We start from the raw sequence: 18,906 nt of genomic DNA, 5'->3' as shown, positions 1-18,906 counted from the left end.
TACTGGCACCCAATATAAGTACCCCAAGACCTGAAGCCAAACCAGTTGGGGGGTGGAGACACAAAGGAAATCCTAATAAACTAGCTGAACTAGACAAACCCCACTCATGTCTTTTTTGGAGTCTGGGGTACTGGAAATGACGGTTCCCTATTCTGCTGCAGCTGTATCTCCTCAGGATCAGGTCCCAGAAGTAGAGAGCTCAGGATTCTATAGGCTTAACTTTCTTTTCAAGCTGTTCACAGATGATCAACCTGGAGTCTACAACCTGGAGTCCTCACTCTACAGGGTGAAGCTGTTAAGGCCAGGGGAGCACAGACCAATGCTGCCCTTGAGAAAAACTTCACAGCAAGTCAACAGAAGAAAAATACATCCATTCACACGAGCACAATTGGTCTGGGTCTAGGCAGCTGCTCTTGGTCCTGGGTATGGTCCCCTTCTTCACATACTTGATACACAAGTTCCCCACATATATTTCTAGCCAATTCTTGTCAGCCCTCTGCTCTTTTCTCTCTCTAGTTTAGCTCATGCACCTCCAAGGCCACAAAAACAAGTCCCTTTTCATATGTTTAGCGATCGCTGAATTTCTTCTATAATTGCCTGTTCATATCGTATACCCATTTTTCTACTGCATTGTTTGCTGGGTATTTTATTACTTTTCTACTGCTGCCATAACAAATTATCACAAAACAACATAAATTAATTTTATTAGAAGTCTCACAGGGCTAAAATCAAGAGGTTGGCAGGGCCGCATTCCTTTCTGTAGGCACTGGGTAGGATTCGTTCCTGGTCTTTCCCAGCTTCTAGAAGCTGCCCACATTCCTTGGCTATTAGCCCTCCTCCTCCATCTTCAAAGCTAGCAAAGGCAAGTCAAGTTCTTCTCACATCACTTTTTCCTCCCTCTCCCACTTTTCAGGACACTTTTAATTACATTGGACCCACCTCAATAATCCAAGATACTCTTCCTATCTTAAAGTAAGTTAGCTAGCAACCTTACTTCCATCTGCAACTTTAATTCCCTTTTGCCATGTAGCACAATATATTCACAGGTGCCAAGGATTAGGACGTGGGCATTGGTCAGGGGGTTTGGGAATGGCATTATCCTGTCTGTCACAGATATTAACTCAACCTGTTAATATGCTGCAAATAGTTTCTCCCAATCTGTAGCTTATTTTCTAATTTTAAAGCGATTTTACCATGCCAAAGTTTAAATCTACCAACATGTTCCCTTATGGATTCTAAGACACTTTCTTCTAGCACCCTCATGGACATTTGTTTATTTATTTTTGGCCATGCCGTGCAGCATGTGGGATTTTAGTTCCCCAACCAGGGACTGAACCCGTGTCCCCTGCAGTGGAAGGGCAGAGCACTAACCACTGGACCACCAGGGAATTCCCATAGATGTTATGTTTAGATTGTTAATCTAATTTTTGAGTACAGTATGAGGAGAGAATCTAACTCCCCCAACCCCCAAAAAAGATATCCAATTTTACCAATACCATTAAAAACATAGTGTCTTGAACCCATTCCATTAAGTGCGATATTTCAAAACATGGGTCATTTTTTAACCATCTCTAGGCTTCAGGATCCACCTATCTTACCACCTACTAGTATTGTCTCATATACAACCTGTCTAAAACTTACTCATTTTCCCTTTAACCCTGTCCTCCAATGTGCGAATTCCTATTGAAGGGGTGTACAACATCCACCCCAGTACTGAAGCCAGAAGCCTGCTCCTGACTCCTCCTTTAACCTCACGCCCCAATCTAAAAAAGAAAAAAAAAAAATGATTATCTCTGGTTATTGGGAATACTATATAATTTTTGGCTGCATTACAGATCTTAGTTCCCCAATCAGGGATTGAACCCGAGCCCATGGCAGTGAAAGCACCAAGTCCTAACCACTGGGCCACCAGGAAATTCCCAAAAATAAAAGTTTTTTAAAAAGTGAATTGTTGGGCTTCCCTGGTGGCGCAGTGGTTGAGAGTCCGCCTGCTGATGCAGGGGACACGGGTTCGTGCCCCGGTCCGGGAAGATCCCACATGCCGTGGAGCGGCTGGGCCCGTGAGCCATGGCCGCTGAGCCTGCGCGTCCGGAGCCTGTGCTCCGCAATGGGAGAGGCCACAACAGTGAGAGGCCCGTGTACTGAAGAAAAACAAAAAAAAAAAACGTGAATTGTTGGAAACTCCCTGGCAGTCCAGCAGATAGGATTCAGTGCTTTCACTGCGGGGACCTGGGTTCAATCCCTGGTCGGAGAACTAAGATCCCACAAGCCGCACTGTGAGGCAAAAAAAAAAAAAAAAAAAGTGAACTGTCAATGAAAAAAAAGTGAATCGTCTATACACAACAATGCACATGTAGTTGACAATACTGTACTGTACACTTGGAAATTTTTGCATGAATTTTATGTTATTTTGCCACAACAAAAAAAGAAGAAAAAAGTTCTCTAGCCCTGAAATCTGACGGTTACTTTCCTGCCTAAACCCCCAGAGGACCCACAAGATCATTAAAATAAAGTTCACACCTGGCATTTGAGGTTCTTCACAATGTGGTTTGGCCTCTCAGAATTCACTCCCTTGCTAGTCAACCTGATGCTTCTTAAGCATGCTCTGACCCCATGTCAAGCCTCCCATCTTCCTTTAACCCCCAGCTCAGACTGCCTCCACAGCCTTCTCAGATTCTCCTATCTTAGTACGGTTTCCCCTTCTTTGCAGCCCCATAACAATTTATGTCTTGTTGATAGCACTGCTTTCCTGATATTATGGCTATCAAGTCCTTCAAAGACAGTGAGGTTCTGTGAGGTCAAGTTCACACTCCCAAACCAGTGCTCTTCCCAATCATAACATTCGCTCTACTCTGTATAGTTGGTTGAGAAAAACAGTCAGAAGGTACATGCTTCCCTCTGCCTCCTCTCACTAATGTTACTATTCTGTTCCAAAGTTTTATTTAGCCCTAACTTGTCTATAGGGTCTGAGCCCAACTTACCACCTGCTGGCCAGGAGTGGAACTGAAGGTACTTTCCTTCTCCCCACCTATCCACCCCCAGAAAAATAGTCTCATAGTCTCAAAGACAATGCAATTCTGAATTTCCACTTGACATAGGGCCATTTAATGAGTCTATGCAACTCTGAATAGCTTTATGAAACATCCAAGTCCTATATTCTTAAGTCTTTTTAAGCCCTCAGTAGGTTGTAGGGCCGGGCAAGATTAACAAACCATTTAACATTTGTTCAGTTCGGTCAAACTAATGACTGGCATCCTGGGCACCATGTAACCACTACTCTCAGGGCTACTTGCAGGATCAGTGTCTTGGACCCCAATATATTTCAAGATTTTAGATTGATAGTTCCATCTTTGCTTTCGCCTCTGTGGTGAACTGTTGGTCTTCCATGATCTAATTTGATGCCATATTTTTGGTTAGAAACCCATCTTCTAATCACAGCACTTATCCTGTGGGAAGATGGCTATAGTAAGATCACATTCCAATTTCTTTCTGGGAACCCTGTGGGGAGAAAGATGAACTGCCTATACAATTTGCCTCTTGGTTTAAGTATGCAGGCTTCTGCAGGTGCATTTTGACAATAAACAGTCCCTCACACTGCTTTCTACAGTTTACGAAGCACTGTCAATCATTTTATCAGACTAAGAAATCTCGAGGCCCCAGAAGAGCTCCGTGCCTTGTGTGACGCTATACTGCTATATGCACAAGTGTGAGAAGCAAAACCAAGCCTCTCACAAGTCTAGTCTTATTTTTTTCCTAAAGAATCTATAAAGCTCCAACCACCTTCCCTATAGACACAGTTCGTGTTATAAGTGAGTGCAAAGCAATCATTCCAACACAAATTTCTATCACATATCAACCAGTACCTCTACCTATTTTGTGGGATCTTGCCTTCTGTTCTGTTCCCATAGCTTGATGCAGAGGTACCAAATGTCTTTACCACAAAAGACCTTGTCTTTGGTCTTACTGAGGTTAGGTTGCCACAGGGATGAGATAGAGTGACAATGTCCAGAGTAGGAAGACTGAAAGCTAAGCCGTCAGGATACCTAAAATGGTAGGAAAACCAAAGGAGGACCAAAGACAGGATCCAGTGGAGGAAGTGTCACAAGGGACAGTCAATGCAAATCACAAAAGTGCAAGAATATCTATTTCACAGCACATGAGTTCAAGATGCCCTAGTTTAATCACCCCTAGTTTAATCAGACTATCTTGAGTCCTTGTAGTTTACCTACCTATGTAGATCAAACCAGAGGCTGGTATAAGTACTAGAATGACTAATTTGACTCAGTGGATTATTTTCTCTGCACCATACTCCTTCTTCGATAAGGCATCGAGGTATTGATCCCAGAAGCACGAAGTGATTACATTAGTACTTGCTGAACGAAGAGGATACTCTATACCTGGACAACACTATGCAAGCAATCATCTGAAAAACGAGGAGCAGGGGAGGATGTTTCGTTTAGAAAGAAACACATCCAATACTAGAATTTTATATTAGAAAAAAAGCTATGTTTTCATAATACAAATTACATAAAGGTGGATATAACTGTAAGTGATCCTCAACCAGAACATGAATATTTGAAATTTTTAGATGCATCAAGAGAACATCCATCTCCAGACAGAAACTGTATCTTTCTACAACTTTTAGATTTTTGGAGGACACCCCAATTCAGCCTTGGTCAGGAAAAGGGGACTCTGCAGGCCTAATCTCACCATCCACATCAAATACAGGTAGAGGATCCCACATTCACCACATCTGGAGCTCCATCAGGCTGCTCTCCCTCCACTGCAGTCCTATCCAGTGATACTGCAGACACTGGGCGAGGCAGCAGTATACCAATGTTTATCAGTAGGGGAAGAGGGTGCAATCTTAATTCTAGAATTTCACATTTGGAAGAGTGCCTTGGCACTCTTGGAGTAGCCCAAGGCCCTTCCCAGGAAAAGAAGCAGGCACAGGGGTCAGGACTCAGGCTCCATTTTGACCCAATGTTTATTGTCCTTTTACAACATGTCATTTTGGTTTAGAAACTGCTTGTGATTAGTTTTCCAACATTAACTCAAAAGCATGTAAAATAAGAACCAACCTACTCTCTATATAAACACTCAGCAACTGTAGCCCTTCACCCTCCTACCCAGGTTGGGTAGGGGGAAGAAGGGAGGGCTTGGGCAGCATTGAGTGAAGTGCAGATGCTTTACCGTGGGGAATGGCGATAATGCCTTTGTTCACACCCATAGAGGTCCCCTGCACTGCCCCAAACTACAACAGAAAGAGCATGGGCCCAAGGCCCAATTTCTTGATGGTAATTCATTCTCCGCCTCCCAAATGGAAAATCACTTTTATTTTATCGCTTTTGTTTTGTATTTTTTTGCAACAGCAAGCCCCGGTCCAGAATCTGGCTGCGGCTGAACTGTTCAGACCGAGGAGCGGAGCAGGCCGTGGGCGCACCCTGGTCCCTCCTGGGCAAGCGCCCCCACCCTCAGGGAACAAGGTCCAGCCAGGCCAGCTCACTGCGCGCTGGCCACCACCACTTAGCCATACAGGTCATCGTCGTTATCTTCCGTGTACACACTGCCACCTGTGCCAGCACCACTGCCCTGACTGGGGCCAGCTCCACCTTGGTTTCCTGAAGGGAATCTGCACGAGAGCAGAGGCAAAAAAGAGGGTTAGGGCAGGGCTTGTTTAGGATTTTCACAACTACCCATTCTAGCCTCCTTAGGGCTCCAACTACCTTGGCTGTAGAGTTATCCAAGACAAATTAAGCACTGCCCACTGAAACCTAGTTACCTGAAGCTGCCAAAGCCCCGACTCTGTTGAAGGGTCTGAGCAAACATCTCATACTTCCTGATGTCATTATCACTGACAGAACGGCGGGCAAAGCGCATGGCTTCCTCAAAGTGATCTCGGCGGATCTCAGGCACTGGATCATCCTCTTCTACCTCCTGCAGGAAAGGTAAACACAGACCACCGGGGCTAGTTAAGGCTCAGCCTGCATTCCTTCCCTGGCCTTCCTGACCCCATTACTGCAGTAGCTTATGGCAGAGGCTTAGAGGATTGGGCCTCTCCAATAAGTTGGGCCTCTCCTGAACAGGTTGCCAGGCCAATCTTCCTAAAACCGAGTCACTGCCCTGCTTAAAAACCTGTCAATGCATTCTGGAAAAGGTAAAACTGTAGGGACAGAATTCTTATCAGTGGTTACCAAGGGCTTAGGGTGGGAAAAAGAAGCTGATTAAAGTGGTATGAGAGGGACTCCCCTGGCGGTCCAGTGGTTGAGACTCCGCGCTTCCACTGCAGGGGTTTGACCCCTGGTTGGAGAACTAAGACTCCGTGTGCTGCAAGGCACGGCCAAAAAATAAAAAAAAATTTAAAAAGTGGCACGAGGGAACTTTTGGGGATGATGGAAATTTGTCTATCTCAACTGTAGTTATAGAACTTATATATTTTGTCAAAAAGCACAGAAATAGTACACCTAAAAAGGGCGAATTTTACAATATGTAAATTATACCTCAAAAACATAAACTTTTAAAAAGAAAATGTCAAAGTGCTTATCACATCTAGATTACACCTTACCTACTGGCCTCACTTCCAGCAACATATGATGTCTTCAATTCTACCCAGGTTTTCCCAGTTCCCGTAATCCTACTTCTCAAGCGGGTTATTTGGGCGCCTTATTTCCTTTACCCAAATTCTCTCTCTTCACAGCCCAGGCTCACACCCTATCTCTTCTACTGAGAAGCCACTCAATTGCTATGATTTATGAGACTGCCCTCGGATCAGTGTATCAGTAGTTTATAAGCTTTTTTTTTTTTTTTTTTTTTGTGGTACGCGGGCCTCTCACTGTTGTGGCCTCTCCCGTTGCGGAGCACAGGCTCCGGACGCACAGGCTCAGCGGCCATGGCTCACGGGCCTAGCCGCTCCGCGGCACGTGGGATCTTCCCGGACCGGGGCACGAACCCGTGTCCCCTGCATCGGCAGGCGGACTCTCAACCACTGCGCCATCAGGGAAGCCCTAGTTTATAAGCTTTGATGAGAGGAAGGAGAGATGTCACAGGCCCCCTCTAAAAGGTAAAGAAAGCCATTTATTTCTTTATTCGCGAAGTCAGTCTCTAACACTGTGCCATGATACAATGGGAAACAAGCAAGATGATATAGAGTCCCTATCTTTATTGAGCTTACACACACACTCCACCAAACTGTGCATTTAATTCAAGGGGTCCATGGAACACCAAGGATAGGTCCACAGACACTAGGTTCTTAGCCCTGCTCTATGTGTTTCTCTGCTGATCTCTTCTCAGCCTTTATAATTCCTGATTGAAGAGGTTATATGCTCAGCATTTTCTCTTTGATGCCCTGCTAAACATCTCAGTCAGGTGATCTTTCCAAAATCTTATACTCTTAACTCTAGGGCATTGTGGAGACTGTCCCCTGGCTTCCCAAAACTGGCACATCTGGGGAAAGGATGCAGACCCACCATGGCTGATGGGTTGGTCTGCCTCTCCCGTTCTCGCCTGATCTCACTCTCGATCGATTCACGGATGGCCAGCTTGCAAGCACGTTGGCAAATCTCTGTCAAGTCAGCTCCAGAGAAGCCATTAGTCATCTTAGCCAGGAACTCCAAATCCACATCCTAAAAGAAGCAACATATCTATCTTAGCATTCAGTCTCTCCTCCCCTGTGATACATGGATCTTTGACCATCCAAACACTCCCAATTCCAGTTTGTCCCATCTTCTGCCACCCCGTTTTATTCCTTATTCTAGATTACCCTAATACCCCCAAATTTTCCATATTCCCTTTTCAACCATAACCCCAGGAATCCCCAACGGAATCCTGTCCAGGAACCAAACACCACTCCACACAGCCTGCAGATTCACAGAAGTCACCACGACCCCAAGACCTTGCACCTGCCTTGGCAACTGGGGACTTGCGCAGGTTGGCCTTGAGAATGGCAACACGGGACTTCTCATCAGGAAGTGGGATGTAGATGAGCTGATCAAGGCGGCCAGGTCGCAGAATGGCAGGATCAATGATGTCAGGCCGGTTGGTAGCGCCAATGATAAACACATTTTTTTTTGTGGACATGCCATCCATTTCTGTCAGGATCTGGTTGATGACTCGGTCAGCAGCCCCACCACCATCTCCAATGTTGCCACCACGGGCCTTGGCAATCGAATCCAGCTCATCAAAGAACAGTACACAGGGGGCAGCTTGGCGGGCCTGTGTGAGGGGACAGATGGACTCAAGCATTAGCACAATCGGATCTCTCAGATCGGAAGATAAAGTGACCTTCACTGCCCTAGCTGAGCTGCCAGAATGAGATGGTGTTTACTCTCCCAAAGAATAGCCTCCACCCTTAACTTGTCCCCAAGCAAGTGAATTGATAGCCCAGCCACCTATAGCTCACCTTGTCAAAGATTTCTCTGACGTTGGCCTCAGACTCCCCAAACCACATGGTGAGCAGCTCAGGACCCTTGATGGAGATGAAGTTGGCCTGGCACTCATTAGCAATGGCTTTGGCCAGCAAGGTTTTCCCACAACCAGGAGGTCCATAGAACAGTACTCCCTTGGAAGGTGTCATACCAAACTTGAGGAATTTGTCTGGGTGCTCCACAGGATACTAGGAGGAAAAGCAAAGAGGGTTCAGGGATACCTCCATAGTTTGAAAGAAACCTAACCAAACAGAAGCATCCTCCCACACCATCCCATGGTGAAGACCCAGGTTCCCTAAAAGCAGGCTCCTTAGTGCCTCCAACCAGAGAATAGCAGGTTCCCGAATTATGCTCACAATTTCTGCAATGAATGTGACAACACCCCAATATCACCCAGCTCAATTACAATGTACTGACGCAGTGACTCACCCTGGACCAAGCACCCTACCTGGACCAGCTCCTGAAGCTCACGTTTGACATCCTCCAGGCCCCCAATGTCCTCCCAGGTCACCTGTGGTACCTCTACCACAGTTTCCCGCAGTGCTGACGGGTTGCTCTGGCTCAGGGCCCACTAAAAAGGGAAGAAAAACTGGGGATGAGACTTGCCAGGGGAGATCAAAGTGCATGTGTGTGTACCTGAGATATGGGAGAGGCCCTTACTCGGAAGTCATCCATAGTAACTGCCAGGGAGTTCATGACCTCAGCATCGATGGTCTCGTCCTCTAGGTCAATGAGGTCCATCTTCTTGCGGATGGCTTGCAGAGCAGCCTCCGAGCACAGGGCTGCTAAGTCAGCGCCCACATGCCCATGAGTTTCATTGGCTACCTGCAGAGAGAAGATCTTCTTACTATGCTGTCTCTGAGACCTAGCTGCCTTAGGAAGCTCAGAGACAACAGAATCCTGGTCCCTTCCCCTGACTTCTATCTCTGGGTCCTTCCATTTCCCTGAACACATACTAGTGGCCCTTTCATCGGCTGGGTTTTAAGTATTCAAGCCTGGACTCGGGGCCTGGAAATAAAGCTGCCCCCCAAATTCTGGTTCACTCTAATTCAGTGTCAACCGAGAAACATGCCAACCCTAGTTTCCTGGATTCAATCTGAGATCACTTCCCTTCCCCTGCACAAGAATCAAAATCAATTGCCTCACATCTGAAGCTTATGTCCCTAGTCAGTTCCCTTCAACTGCCTGGAAACAGATATCCTAACTTCTGGCCAGCCCTCATCATCACTCCACCTGCTCAAGGTCCACATCATCTGCCAGCTTCATGTTCTTGGTGTGGATCTGAAGAATTTCCAAGCGTCCTGTAGCATCAGGGATTCCAATATCCACCTCCCTGTCAAAGCGACCTGTGAGACAGTGCGTAAACATAGACAGGAATCATTTCTGGTGCAGAGGGAAGAAAGGGCAGGCCTAAGGTGACCACCCATCCCAGTTTGCCCAGGAATGTCCTGAAGTTAGCACTGAAGGCCCCATATTCTGGGAAATCCCTTGGTCTCAGGCAAACCAGGATGGGTGGTCACCCTAGACATGACATGGAAAAAGGGAAAGGAACCCTGGGCCCTAACACTACAAAGAGCTTCAAGAAATCCTCAGGAATAGGTGACTTAGATGAAGGACAGATGTGGGATCAATGGGATTAAGGCCAGTAGAGCCACAATCTCCCCAAGAGCAAGGACAGCAAAAAAAGAAATTTGGGGTCCTTACCAAATCGTCGTAGGGCTGGGTCAATGCTGTTGGGTCTATTGGTTGCTGCCATAACAATGACATGGGCTCTCTGCTTTAGGCCATCCATGAGGGTCAACAACTGTGATACGATACGCCGCTCCACCTCCCCATGGGTCTGTCGGGACAGAATGTCTGGTCAGAAGTGAAGTCAGGACCTTTCAACACCCCACTATCCCCTCGGGTAAGTTCCTACTTTTTCTCTTTTGGGAGCAATGGCATCCAACTCATCAATGAAAATAATAGCAGGAGCATTCTTCTCAGCCTCTTCAAAGGCTTTACGAAGGTTGCTCTCAGACTCACCAGCCAACTTGCTCATGATCTCAGGACCTGAAAGCATATAGAATGGATACAATGACAAAACTATATCCTTTCTCAATCTCAAAGGAAATCAGCTATCTTGTTCGCCCAGTCCAGAGACAGGTCCTAGGTGAGAATATGGTAATAACCTCTACTTACTTTCTCACAGCCCCTACCAACCATTATCCCAGGGTAGCCACCAAGCCAGGATAAAAAGTCAAGGAGCTCAATACACTTATCGAACAGTTGAGCTGGAAGTATGAAATGATCACAGCAGATGCTATGAGACCTCTGGCCAGAGCAGAAGCAGCACACCAGTTGGACCTCTACCAGCTAAATTTCATTCTCAAAGAGATAGCTGATCTCAGCCAGTCTTCCCCCAAACCCTCTCAAATAAGTAAGCATGGACATTTTGAGTTCTCATTCTAACTTACTCCTCTTAAATGTCTTCAGTCTGTCCACAATCTTTCTCAAGGTGGGGACAGATCAGGCGGCACCAGAGTAGAATACCATCCCCTTGTTGCTTATCTGTCTGCAATGTACTTTAGAATAAAGTTACTGAAGTATACACAAGCATAGGTATACAAATGAACATGTCCATGAGTTCTCCAGCTCATGAGACTGGGTCACGCTCAGCTCAGAGTTGAGTCCAGCCAAACACAAAGTGAACCAAGGCTCCTACCATTGATCAAAAAGAAGAAGGCGCCAGTCTCATTCGCCACAGCTCGAGCAATCAGGGTCTTTCCAGTCCCTGGAGGTCCATAGAGCAGGATTCCCCGAGGAGGCTGAGGACCAGTACAGAAGGTGTGATTAGGTTCAGACTCCTGCCTTCTCCCAACCCCAGCCACCCTAAAATGGCTTGACAAGGGCTCCATCTAGAGAGGGTGAGAATCAGAGCTCAACTCTGACACCAGTAAGAGTGAGCCCTCAAGCAGCAGCTGCTAGGAAGACAGTTTACTTCAGACCATACTCACTCCTCTTAGCAGCAGAGAAAATACTGCTAGAAAGCTGACAATACTTATGAATGCATAGGAGACAAAGAGCAGAGAAACCACACCAAGAGACTCTTAGTGTGACTGAGTCTGAAGTCTGAAGGGACTAGGAAAAGCAAGAGGCCATTAGGCCAAGGGCCTGAATTTAGACAGACAAGAACCAAGGACTAGCTTAGACATTTAAGAGTGTCGGCCAGAGGCTCACTCACTCCAGTTATCCCAACCCTCCAGGATTTATTATCATGTTGGAATGCCTTCCCTTACCAACTACCACAAGTATTCCTCTTTGAAGTTGTCTTTCATCTTCAGGGTGTCCCATGATATGGGAATGATTGGGATGTTACATTTCAGACCAGCAGTTCGCAAATATTTTGGACTCAGGATCCTTCACACTCTGCAAATTTCCTTAACTTCTACTTCTACTGGGCAGCACTGTTCTACACAGGTTGGCAAACTATGGTGAGATTTTATTTACAGGGTCCATTAGTTGAAAATGGTTTTTACCTCTCAAAGGGTTGTAATTAAGAAAAAAAAAAACAACAGAGAACTTAACTGGCCCACTCTGTTGTAGATCATTAGTAGCATGAATGAATTTAGAGCCCTCTATAAACTCAAATACAATACTTCCTCTCTAATCCAAGGCAATGATGAAACACATGTATGAAGACGTCCTAGAATTAGACAGCAAGTAGCTGTTAATCACCACCCTAGACTATATCCTACAGAGCCCAGGATGCTCACCTTCACACCAATTGCCTTAAAGAGAGCAGGATGTCTCAGGGGCAGCTCCACCATCTCCTTTATCTGAGCTAGCTGCTTCCGGCAGCCACCAATGTCATCATAGCCCACTTCATTCAAAGACTCTTCCTCATCCTGAATATGGAAGAGACAAAGAAAAGGAGAAGGCAGGAATACTACTATCAGCAAAAGGTGAGTTTCTCCAAATCTGATGTAGAGAAATCTGCTGTATGAGAAGATTCTCCTCTAAGGGGATCATGCCTCAAAGGAAAACTCTAAAAATCCCAAAGAAAAGATTTCTTTTGTTTTGTTTTTATTTTTATTTATTTGGCCGTGCTGTGCAGCTTGTGGGATCTTAAGTTCCCTGACCAGGGATCGAACCTGCACCCTCAGCAGTGAGAGTGCAGAGTCCTAACCACTGGACCGCCAGGGAATTCCCAATTTTTGCTTTTGTTTTATTTACTTACTTATTTATTTATGCCAAGGCAAAGATTTCTAGCATAGCCTTTCCCTATCACACTGTCCTTAGTCTTACTGGGATGGGCTTCCCTAAGACCTGAAGCTAGAAACTGTGGGAAATGCACAGGGGTCTAGATGCCAGCATCAGCACCACTTCCTCAAAAATTATTCCAACCACTTAGACCTTTTAGGTTCAATCTAGGTTTTTAAAAATTATTGGTATCAGATACTTCCAAGAAACACCTAGGCCCAGAAATGAATACCTAGGTTTTCCACCTCTGGGAAGAAGCTTAGCTATCAAGTCTGGATATTCTTTGGAACTACCACACAACTGTCCCACTAAGTAATCACGAAGTAGGGTACCGGGATCAGGGAGAGAACTCACCTCTCGTTTGATAGGCTCCCCTTCACAGTGAATCACTGTGTCTGGAGCAACAATACAGTAAGGACTGGGATCTGTCTCCACTACTTTGAACTCTACGGCACGCATTCCACCCCGGACAAGGAAAATGTCTCCTGTGAGAGCAATCAGCACAAGAGCAGTTAGAGGTATCTATTACCAGACCAAGTGAGAATTCCTCATCAAAACCTAGAATCTAGAATGCCAAGTTCACTAGATATTGCCCTTTCTCCTTCCCATCCACATCTCATTAAGCATTAGGCAAAAATAGAAAGTAAACTGTGAAGAGTCCCTCTGCCACTCAAGATAGTGAACAAAACCTGACGTGTCAGAAAGAAGCCCATAAGGTTTTTGACTTCTGGGGTATAGATAACCCAGGCTTTCACGACAACCACCAATGGTAGAACTGTGCTAAATATTAAGTACACTTTGGACAGCCAAAATGGCCCACCTCTTCCTTCAGAGATAAAAGAGAAGACAGCTTACTCTACTGGAGCAAGGAGTGGGAATGGGGAAATGGGGGAGTGGAAGGAAGTGGGGAAGGAGAGAGTACACATGAGCATATGTACAGAATGTGTGTGTATAGACACACATATGAGAATGAGACAAAGATATCCCAAGGTTTACTCTTGGGTATCCCTACAAACAATCACCCTTAAGTTCAGTCCCTAGAATTATTTCTCACCTTTCCGGATGGGTCGATAAGCTTCCAGGAAGTACGGCTTAAGGTAAACCTCAAAGAGATTGCCAGTGATGCCTTCCACCGTGTCATCGATGGGTAGTACATGGATACGTTTGCCGTACTTCACATCAGGGCATGGCTGGATGCTGAGGATGACAAGCAGACTCCACGTTACCAACCAAACTGCAGCCCCAAGCACTGGGTGTCCAAAAGGGCCTGGCATAGACAGCCGATGGCAAGCAAAAGAGAAAAGGCAGGGAATGGCTTTAGGTGAAGAGAGGCAGGAGGGTAGGGTGGGAGTGAGGGCAAAGAAACAGCCAAGCAGAACAGGTCACACGCAGGGTGGGGTAGTAGGGGGAGCCTCTAGAAGAAGATGCTGGGGTGGCCCACTCCCCATCAGTGAGCCAAAAGGAAGACCCACACATCTGGAACCCTCACAAAGACACAAGAGGGAAGGTCTTCAGTGAGAGATATCCAACGATGACCCATTCTGGTCAGTATTGGTAACCCAATGTTACAAAGGGAGACCTTAGTCTGACAAGTGTCAGGGTCAGAGAAATAGAAGTGAAAAAATAATCTCAGTCAGGTGGTCAGAGCACCTTGAGAAAGTGACTAAGCACCTCCAGGAAGAAGGCTACATGAAACCTAGAATCCATGGAAAAGAATCAGAAGTCTGAGATGCTCCTGGCCAAGTGACAGATGGTTGGGTAGCAGTGGCTAGAGATGACTCCAAGATGGGGAAGCCTCTTGCCTAAAGTTAAGTCTAAAATCACTCAGACTGGTGCTATCCTAGGTGTGGCTCAAACTATGCCTCTCTCCTAGATTAACTTGGATCTTTATACAAACCTGCTACGAGTCCACCTCGTAGCCCATACTCCCATCTCATTCCAGCCCCAACAAAAGCCATTAATGCAACCCAGCTGTAAGGTTACTTGGCAGATACAAACACTCAAATGGCATCCTAAACCAGGGTCTAAGGTGTGATAAGTTATACCTCTGGTAGAAAAATATAAAGGTACCAAGAAAGTCATAGAAATGCCAACTTGTCCCAAGGGTCATGCAAAGGCAGGCTTTAAAGTCCCAGAGGCAGAACCAAAACCTAAAGACAACCTAGAAACATAAGTCTTCCCATGGCCTGCAAGCTCCCAATATCTGCAGCTGCCAAGGCCTTGGTGGGGGTACTGCCTGTAATGCAGGCTGTCTCTGGCCTCCCATCCCTGAGGGGCCAAGAACCCCACACACACCTGATGACATCCCCCAGGTGTACGCGAAGGTTATTCCGAACAACTCTATTCATTCGAATCTTCTCATCAGAACATGTGTCATCAGAAAGCACAATGCACACAGCTTCCCGCCTCTTCTTTCCTTTCAGCAACACTGTGTCACCTCGGAACAACTGCAGCTCATCCATCTTGGGCTGAGGAAAGAAGGTTAAGGCCTTTGGGTCACTGGGCCAGGGGGTAAGCAGCAGCCCTGGAGGTTGGGATTCCCAGTAAACCCCACTCTATCTGTGGTCACTGCAAGAAAAATGAGAAAAGAAACCTGGGAAAAGCCCTCAGGTTAAGTGCAATAAGCAAAGATTGGACTGTGGACCCAACTTACCTGGGACAAGGATACCACACTGTTGTCCTCATTGATGGCTTCATCAACAATTAACCGATTGGGACGGTTCTTCTGTTTAAGGATGGCTGTTGATAAATCATCACCTTTTGAACTAGAAAAAGAAAATGAAGTCAGTTCCAAAACATATTCCAGCAAGGGCCCCACCAGTCTCTACCAGCAACTCTTGGTATTCTGAGTACTGGTATCCTAGCTGTAAGGTCCCAGGTGATCTTGCCCCAGGGTCAGGAAACTAAGAAAACAAAATAAAAGTGGAGACTGAGCAGTATTTAGCAAAATGAAAATAGTCTCAGACAGTATAGAATAGCGATTAAGAGAAGGGGCTCTGTAGTCAGACCTGTTGGGTCTGAATCCCAGCCCTGCCACTTAACTGTGATCTTGGCCATGTTATTTAACCTCTCTGGAGGTTGATGTCCTCTTCTGTAAAATGGGGACTATAGTAGCACCCATCTCAGAGGATTACTGTCTTAAGCAAGATAATGTATACAAGTTCAACACAACGCCTGACATATGGTATCAACGGCCAGAATGATTAGCACTGCAGAACATAGCACAAGCTCTTTCCTTGCTAACCTTCTTGCAGAAGGAAGCAAGCAAGACAGTCTCCCGTAGGGCTCAGGGAGGCCCCAAGCCCCACAGAGCAATCCTGGAACAATGAAGAATCATTAGAATTACCCTTCTTACTGGCTAAACCTGCTGAACGCCAGAGCATTCTATGTACCACAGGAATGCAAAGTATAAAGACAATCATATTTGGAAAAAAAAAACACACACAAAACACTAACACACCTGAAACCTTCATCAGAAAGAAGCTCAAGCTCAAAAGGAATCTCAGAAACCTCTGCAAAGACACACAACTCCATGGGGTTGGTTCAAAAAGTTAAAACCGAGAAATGCTGAGACATGGGGCAAAGCCAAATCCCTCTCACCCAAATCAAGGTTGCCTGAGTCTGAACTGAGTTTAAACTATCTAAATAGTTTCTACCATTTCCTAGAAGCTAAGATCATTCATCTGACACCAATTTCTCACTTAGCTCATCTCCAGCCTTCACTAACTAGACACAGTGGGCTCTCCCTCTGAAGAGCTACCTCCTCTTAGTAAGGCTCAGGAAAACATGAGCATTAACCAAAATAAGAGGGCCAGACAATGGAAGAAGCCAAGAAATAAATAAAAAGGAGGCTTTTCCACGGGTTATTTCTTCACTCAACAAATTCACGTGTGTGTGTGTGTATACATATACATAAAAAATACGTCAGGCATCGTTCTAAGCATCTATCAGTCAACAAAAGAAGACAAAAAAGTATTCCTATTGGAAATACCTTCACAACTTGCAAGAAAAAAGATGCCTATGCTCTAGAATACGAGCTAGGGAGTTACGGGATTTTTTACATCTTTTGGTCCTGATACACTCAAAAGAAATACAAATCCCATTCATCTAAAAAGGTTGAAAGTTTTCTGCTGAGCCTCTCACATAGGCTTTAAACTAGTTTATTCATTCCCTTTAAACTAGTTTCCAAGAGTGGAGTTTCCTTAGGTTTAAACTTGCCTCCCCCAACCCCAAGGTGGTGATCACAATGCTGCATACTCTTCCAATGCTTATCAACACCCTAGAAAGCAAGCATGGTCAATATGAGAGTTGAGGGCAATTTAAATCCATCCATTCTCCGTCTCCCCTATGCATTAAAATACCCTTCAAGGGCTGCCCATCTTCCCGTTTGATGTATAGGACCAGGGCTAGAGAAAAACAAAATGCCAGATGCCTCTAGTCATCAGTTTGTATTTTAACCCCAAAGCTGCATCCTAGGAAAACCTCCAATCTGCCTACCATTCCTGACCCCAGCACTGGAGATGAGTGGGATGCTTTTCCCTTAAAGTAAGGACCTTTAATTCCACATCTATCTACTGAGATCAAAGGAAGTAATCTCTAAATGAGGGAATTCAGTTTGATCATGGGCCAAGAGCTGTCCCGGAGGCTCTCTGGGGACATCCCACTGGTCTTATGCATGAGTCAGGCCCTTTCCAGAACCCCAATGGGCCACAGGGGACTTGGACAGAGTTCAGGTAAGTCATCAAGATGACCTAGGGATCAGAAACTGTCTATGATGCCAGGTTCCAAGAATTTTGGACTTTTAGTCTTGGAAACTAAAGACTAAGAGACTACTTTAATTCTTTATTAAGCAGTCCTTTTAAATAGGCACCTGAGTAATACTTCACCTCAATTCAGAAACTTGAGAAAAAGGAACACATCTCAAAAAAAACTAAACTCTCAAGTCAGGAAGGTGATTTGCATAGAAGGGTTTCCATAGGATGAGGGTGTCTTCCCCCCGCCCCCCCCACCAGTATCTAAAGCTCTTAATTCTAAAATAGGTAGAGGTGGCCAGGTTTTATCTGATGCTTTCCTTAGTAGAGGGCCCAGGATTGCTCAACATAACTGCTTAGGGAAAGAAACGTGTCTTTGACTAGTTAAGGCATCTCTAACTCTCACACCTCAAAGGCTGAAATCTAGAAAGCTCACAAAATACGAACTGAAGTTTGAATTTTAGCAAGAACCTACTGAACCTCATTTCACAACATCAAGGAAAACTAACTAAAGCCTTCTCGTATGAATAACAACAGGCCTAAAGTATGAAGGCGGCCAGATGCGAAAGGCTGGGCCCGCCTCTCCCCAACAGCTTCTCACCAGTCAGGTCGTAGACGATGCCAACCACAAGCCAGGCCGAGCCGGCTCTAAAGTGGCCGTCGTGAGCTTCCCTGAGCTCGCCAGGCCTTCCCCTGCTCCGGCCTCCGCCTCGGTCTCCGGGCTCCTAAGGCCTTCACGTGGCCCAAAGTCCACGCCCACCGGGCGCAGTTAGGGCGTTGGGCCCGCAGGGCCTGCACTCTCTGGGGACCAAAGGCCTAGAGCGGGTGGCAGGCCGGATCGCAGGTGGGCGCCCCCAGGTCCCGGGGCGCCGCGCCAGCAGTGTGGGCCCTCAGACCTCACTAGGCCGGGACGGCCGCCCAGAGGAGCCAGTCATGCCGGCCCGGGCCTGCATGACACAGCACGATCTGGCCCAGGCCCCGACCCAGGCCCAACGCAAGCCCCGCCTAGGGGGCGCGCGGGGGCGCAGCTGGGCCCAAATGGGTCCGCGGCTCCTCATTAGCCCCCTTCCTCTTCTCTCCTCTCCCTCCTTCCCTGTCTCCACCTCCTAGACGCGCCCACAGCCAGGCCCGGCCGGGCCTACTCAGCGAAGCGGGTCAGCCGGTGCGCGCACCCGCGGTGGGCGGACGGGCGCGCGCACACACTCACTCAGCTCCGGAGGCCATGGCGCGCGCCTCTCCCGGCCGGCGGCTGTGGCGGCCCGTGGGTAACGGCTACAAGGGGTGGCAGGCGACCGACTGTGCCGGGTCTTGGGTCTCCCGGGCTGAGGACGAGTGGAGCGACAAACCCGCAGACGGCCTCCCTCTCGCTTCCTCCCAGCGGCACCGGGGCGGTGGGCGGGCGGGCGGGAGACGCTGACGCCTGATCCGCGAGGGGGCAGCGGCAGCAACCACCCAAACGACGGCTGCAGACGCTTCGCTAAGACTGAGCC

At 46.8% G+C, this 18,906-nt stretch overlaps 1 protein-coding gene across 2 annotated transcripts; it reads right to left on the bottom strand.

Moving 5' to 3' along the window:
• Positions 1-4,963: 4,963 nt before the first annotated feature.
• Positions 4,964-18,794, bottom strand: VCP (valosin containing protein). Of its 2 annotated transcripts, none has more exons than XM_030884160.2 (17): positions 18,624-18,794; positions 15,319-15,430; positions 14,961-15,133; positions 13,720-13,862; positions 13,020-13,150; positions 12,179-12,310; positions 11,128-11,230; positions 10,342-10,475; positions 10,128-10,263; positions 9,657-9,769; positions 9,084-9,248; positions 8,872-8,994; positions 8,399-8,611; positions 7,903-8,211; positions 7,467-7,622; positions 5,783-5,937; positions 4,964-5,632 (listed from the first exon to the last, which is right to left on the bottom strand). In XM_030884160.2, exons 1-17 carry the CDS (start codon positions 18,638-18,640, stop codon positions 5,527-5,529), a joined length of 2,421 nt encoding a protein of 806 aa, XP_030740020.1. In that variant the 5' UTR covers positions 18,641-18,794; the 3' UTR covers positions 4,964-5,526. The 2 variants fall into 2 exon arrangements, with proteins under 2 accessions (XP_030740020.1, XP_060156780.1); XM_060300797.2 differs by lacking the exon at positions 18,624-18,794 and adding an exon at positions 18,018-18,172.
• Positions 18,795-18,906: the final 112 nt, after the last annotated feature.

Source organism: Globicephala melas, chromosome 6, assembly GCF_963455315.2.
Source record: "Globicephala melas chromosome 6, mGloMel1.2, whole genome shotgun sequence".
Lineage (NCBI taxonomy): Eukaryota > Metazoa > Chordata > Mammalia > Artiodactyla > Delphinidae > Globicephala > Globicephala melas.
Note: the sequence above shows the minus strand (reverse complement) of the source record. Positions and strands in the feature narration are given on the sequence as shown.

Excerpts from the sequence above, each read along its gene's own strand:
- VCP (XM_030884160.2), bottom strand. Across the intron at positions 10,264-10,341 it reads TTGCTCCCAAAAGAGAAAAA|ACCCATGGGGAGGTGGAGCG; the intron begins GTAGGAACTTAC and ends CTGTCCCGACAG. Across the intron at positions 8,612-8,871 it reads AGCTTCAGGAGCTGGTCCAG|TATCCTGTGGAGCACCCAGA; the intron begins GTAGGGTGCTTG and ends TTTTCCTCCTAG.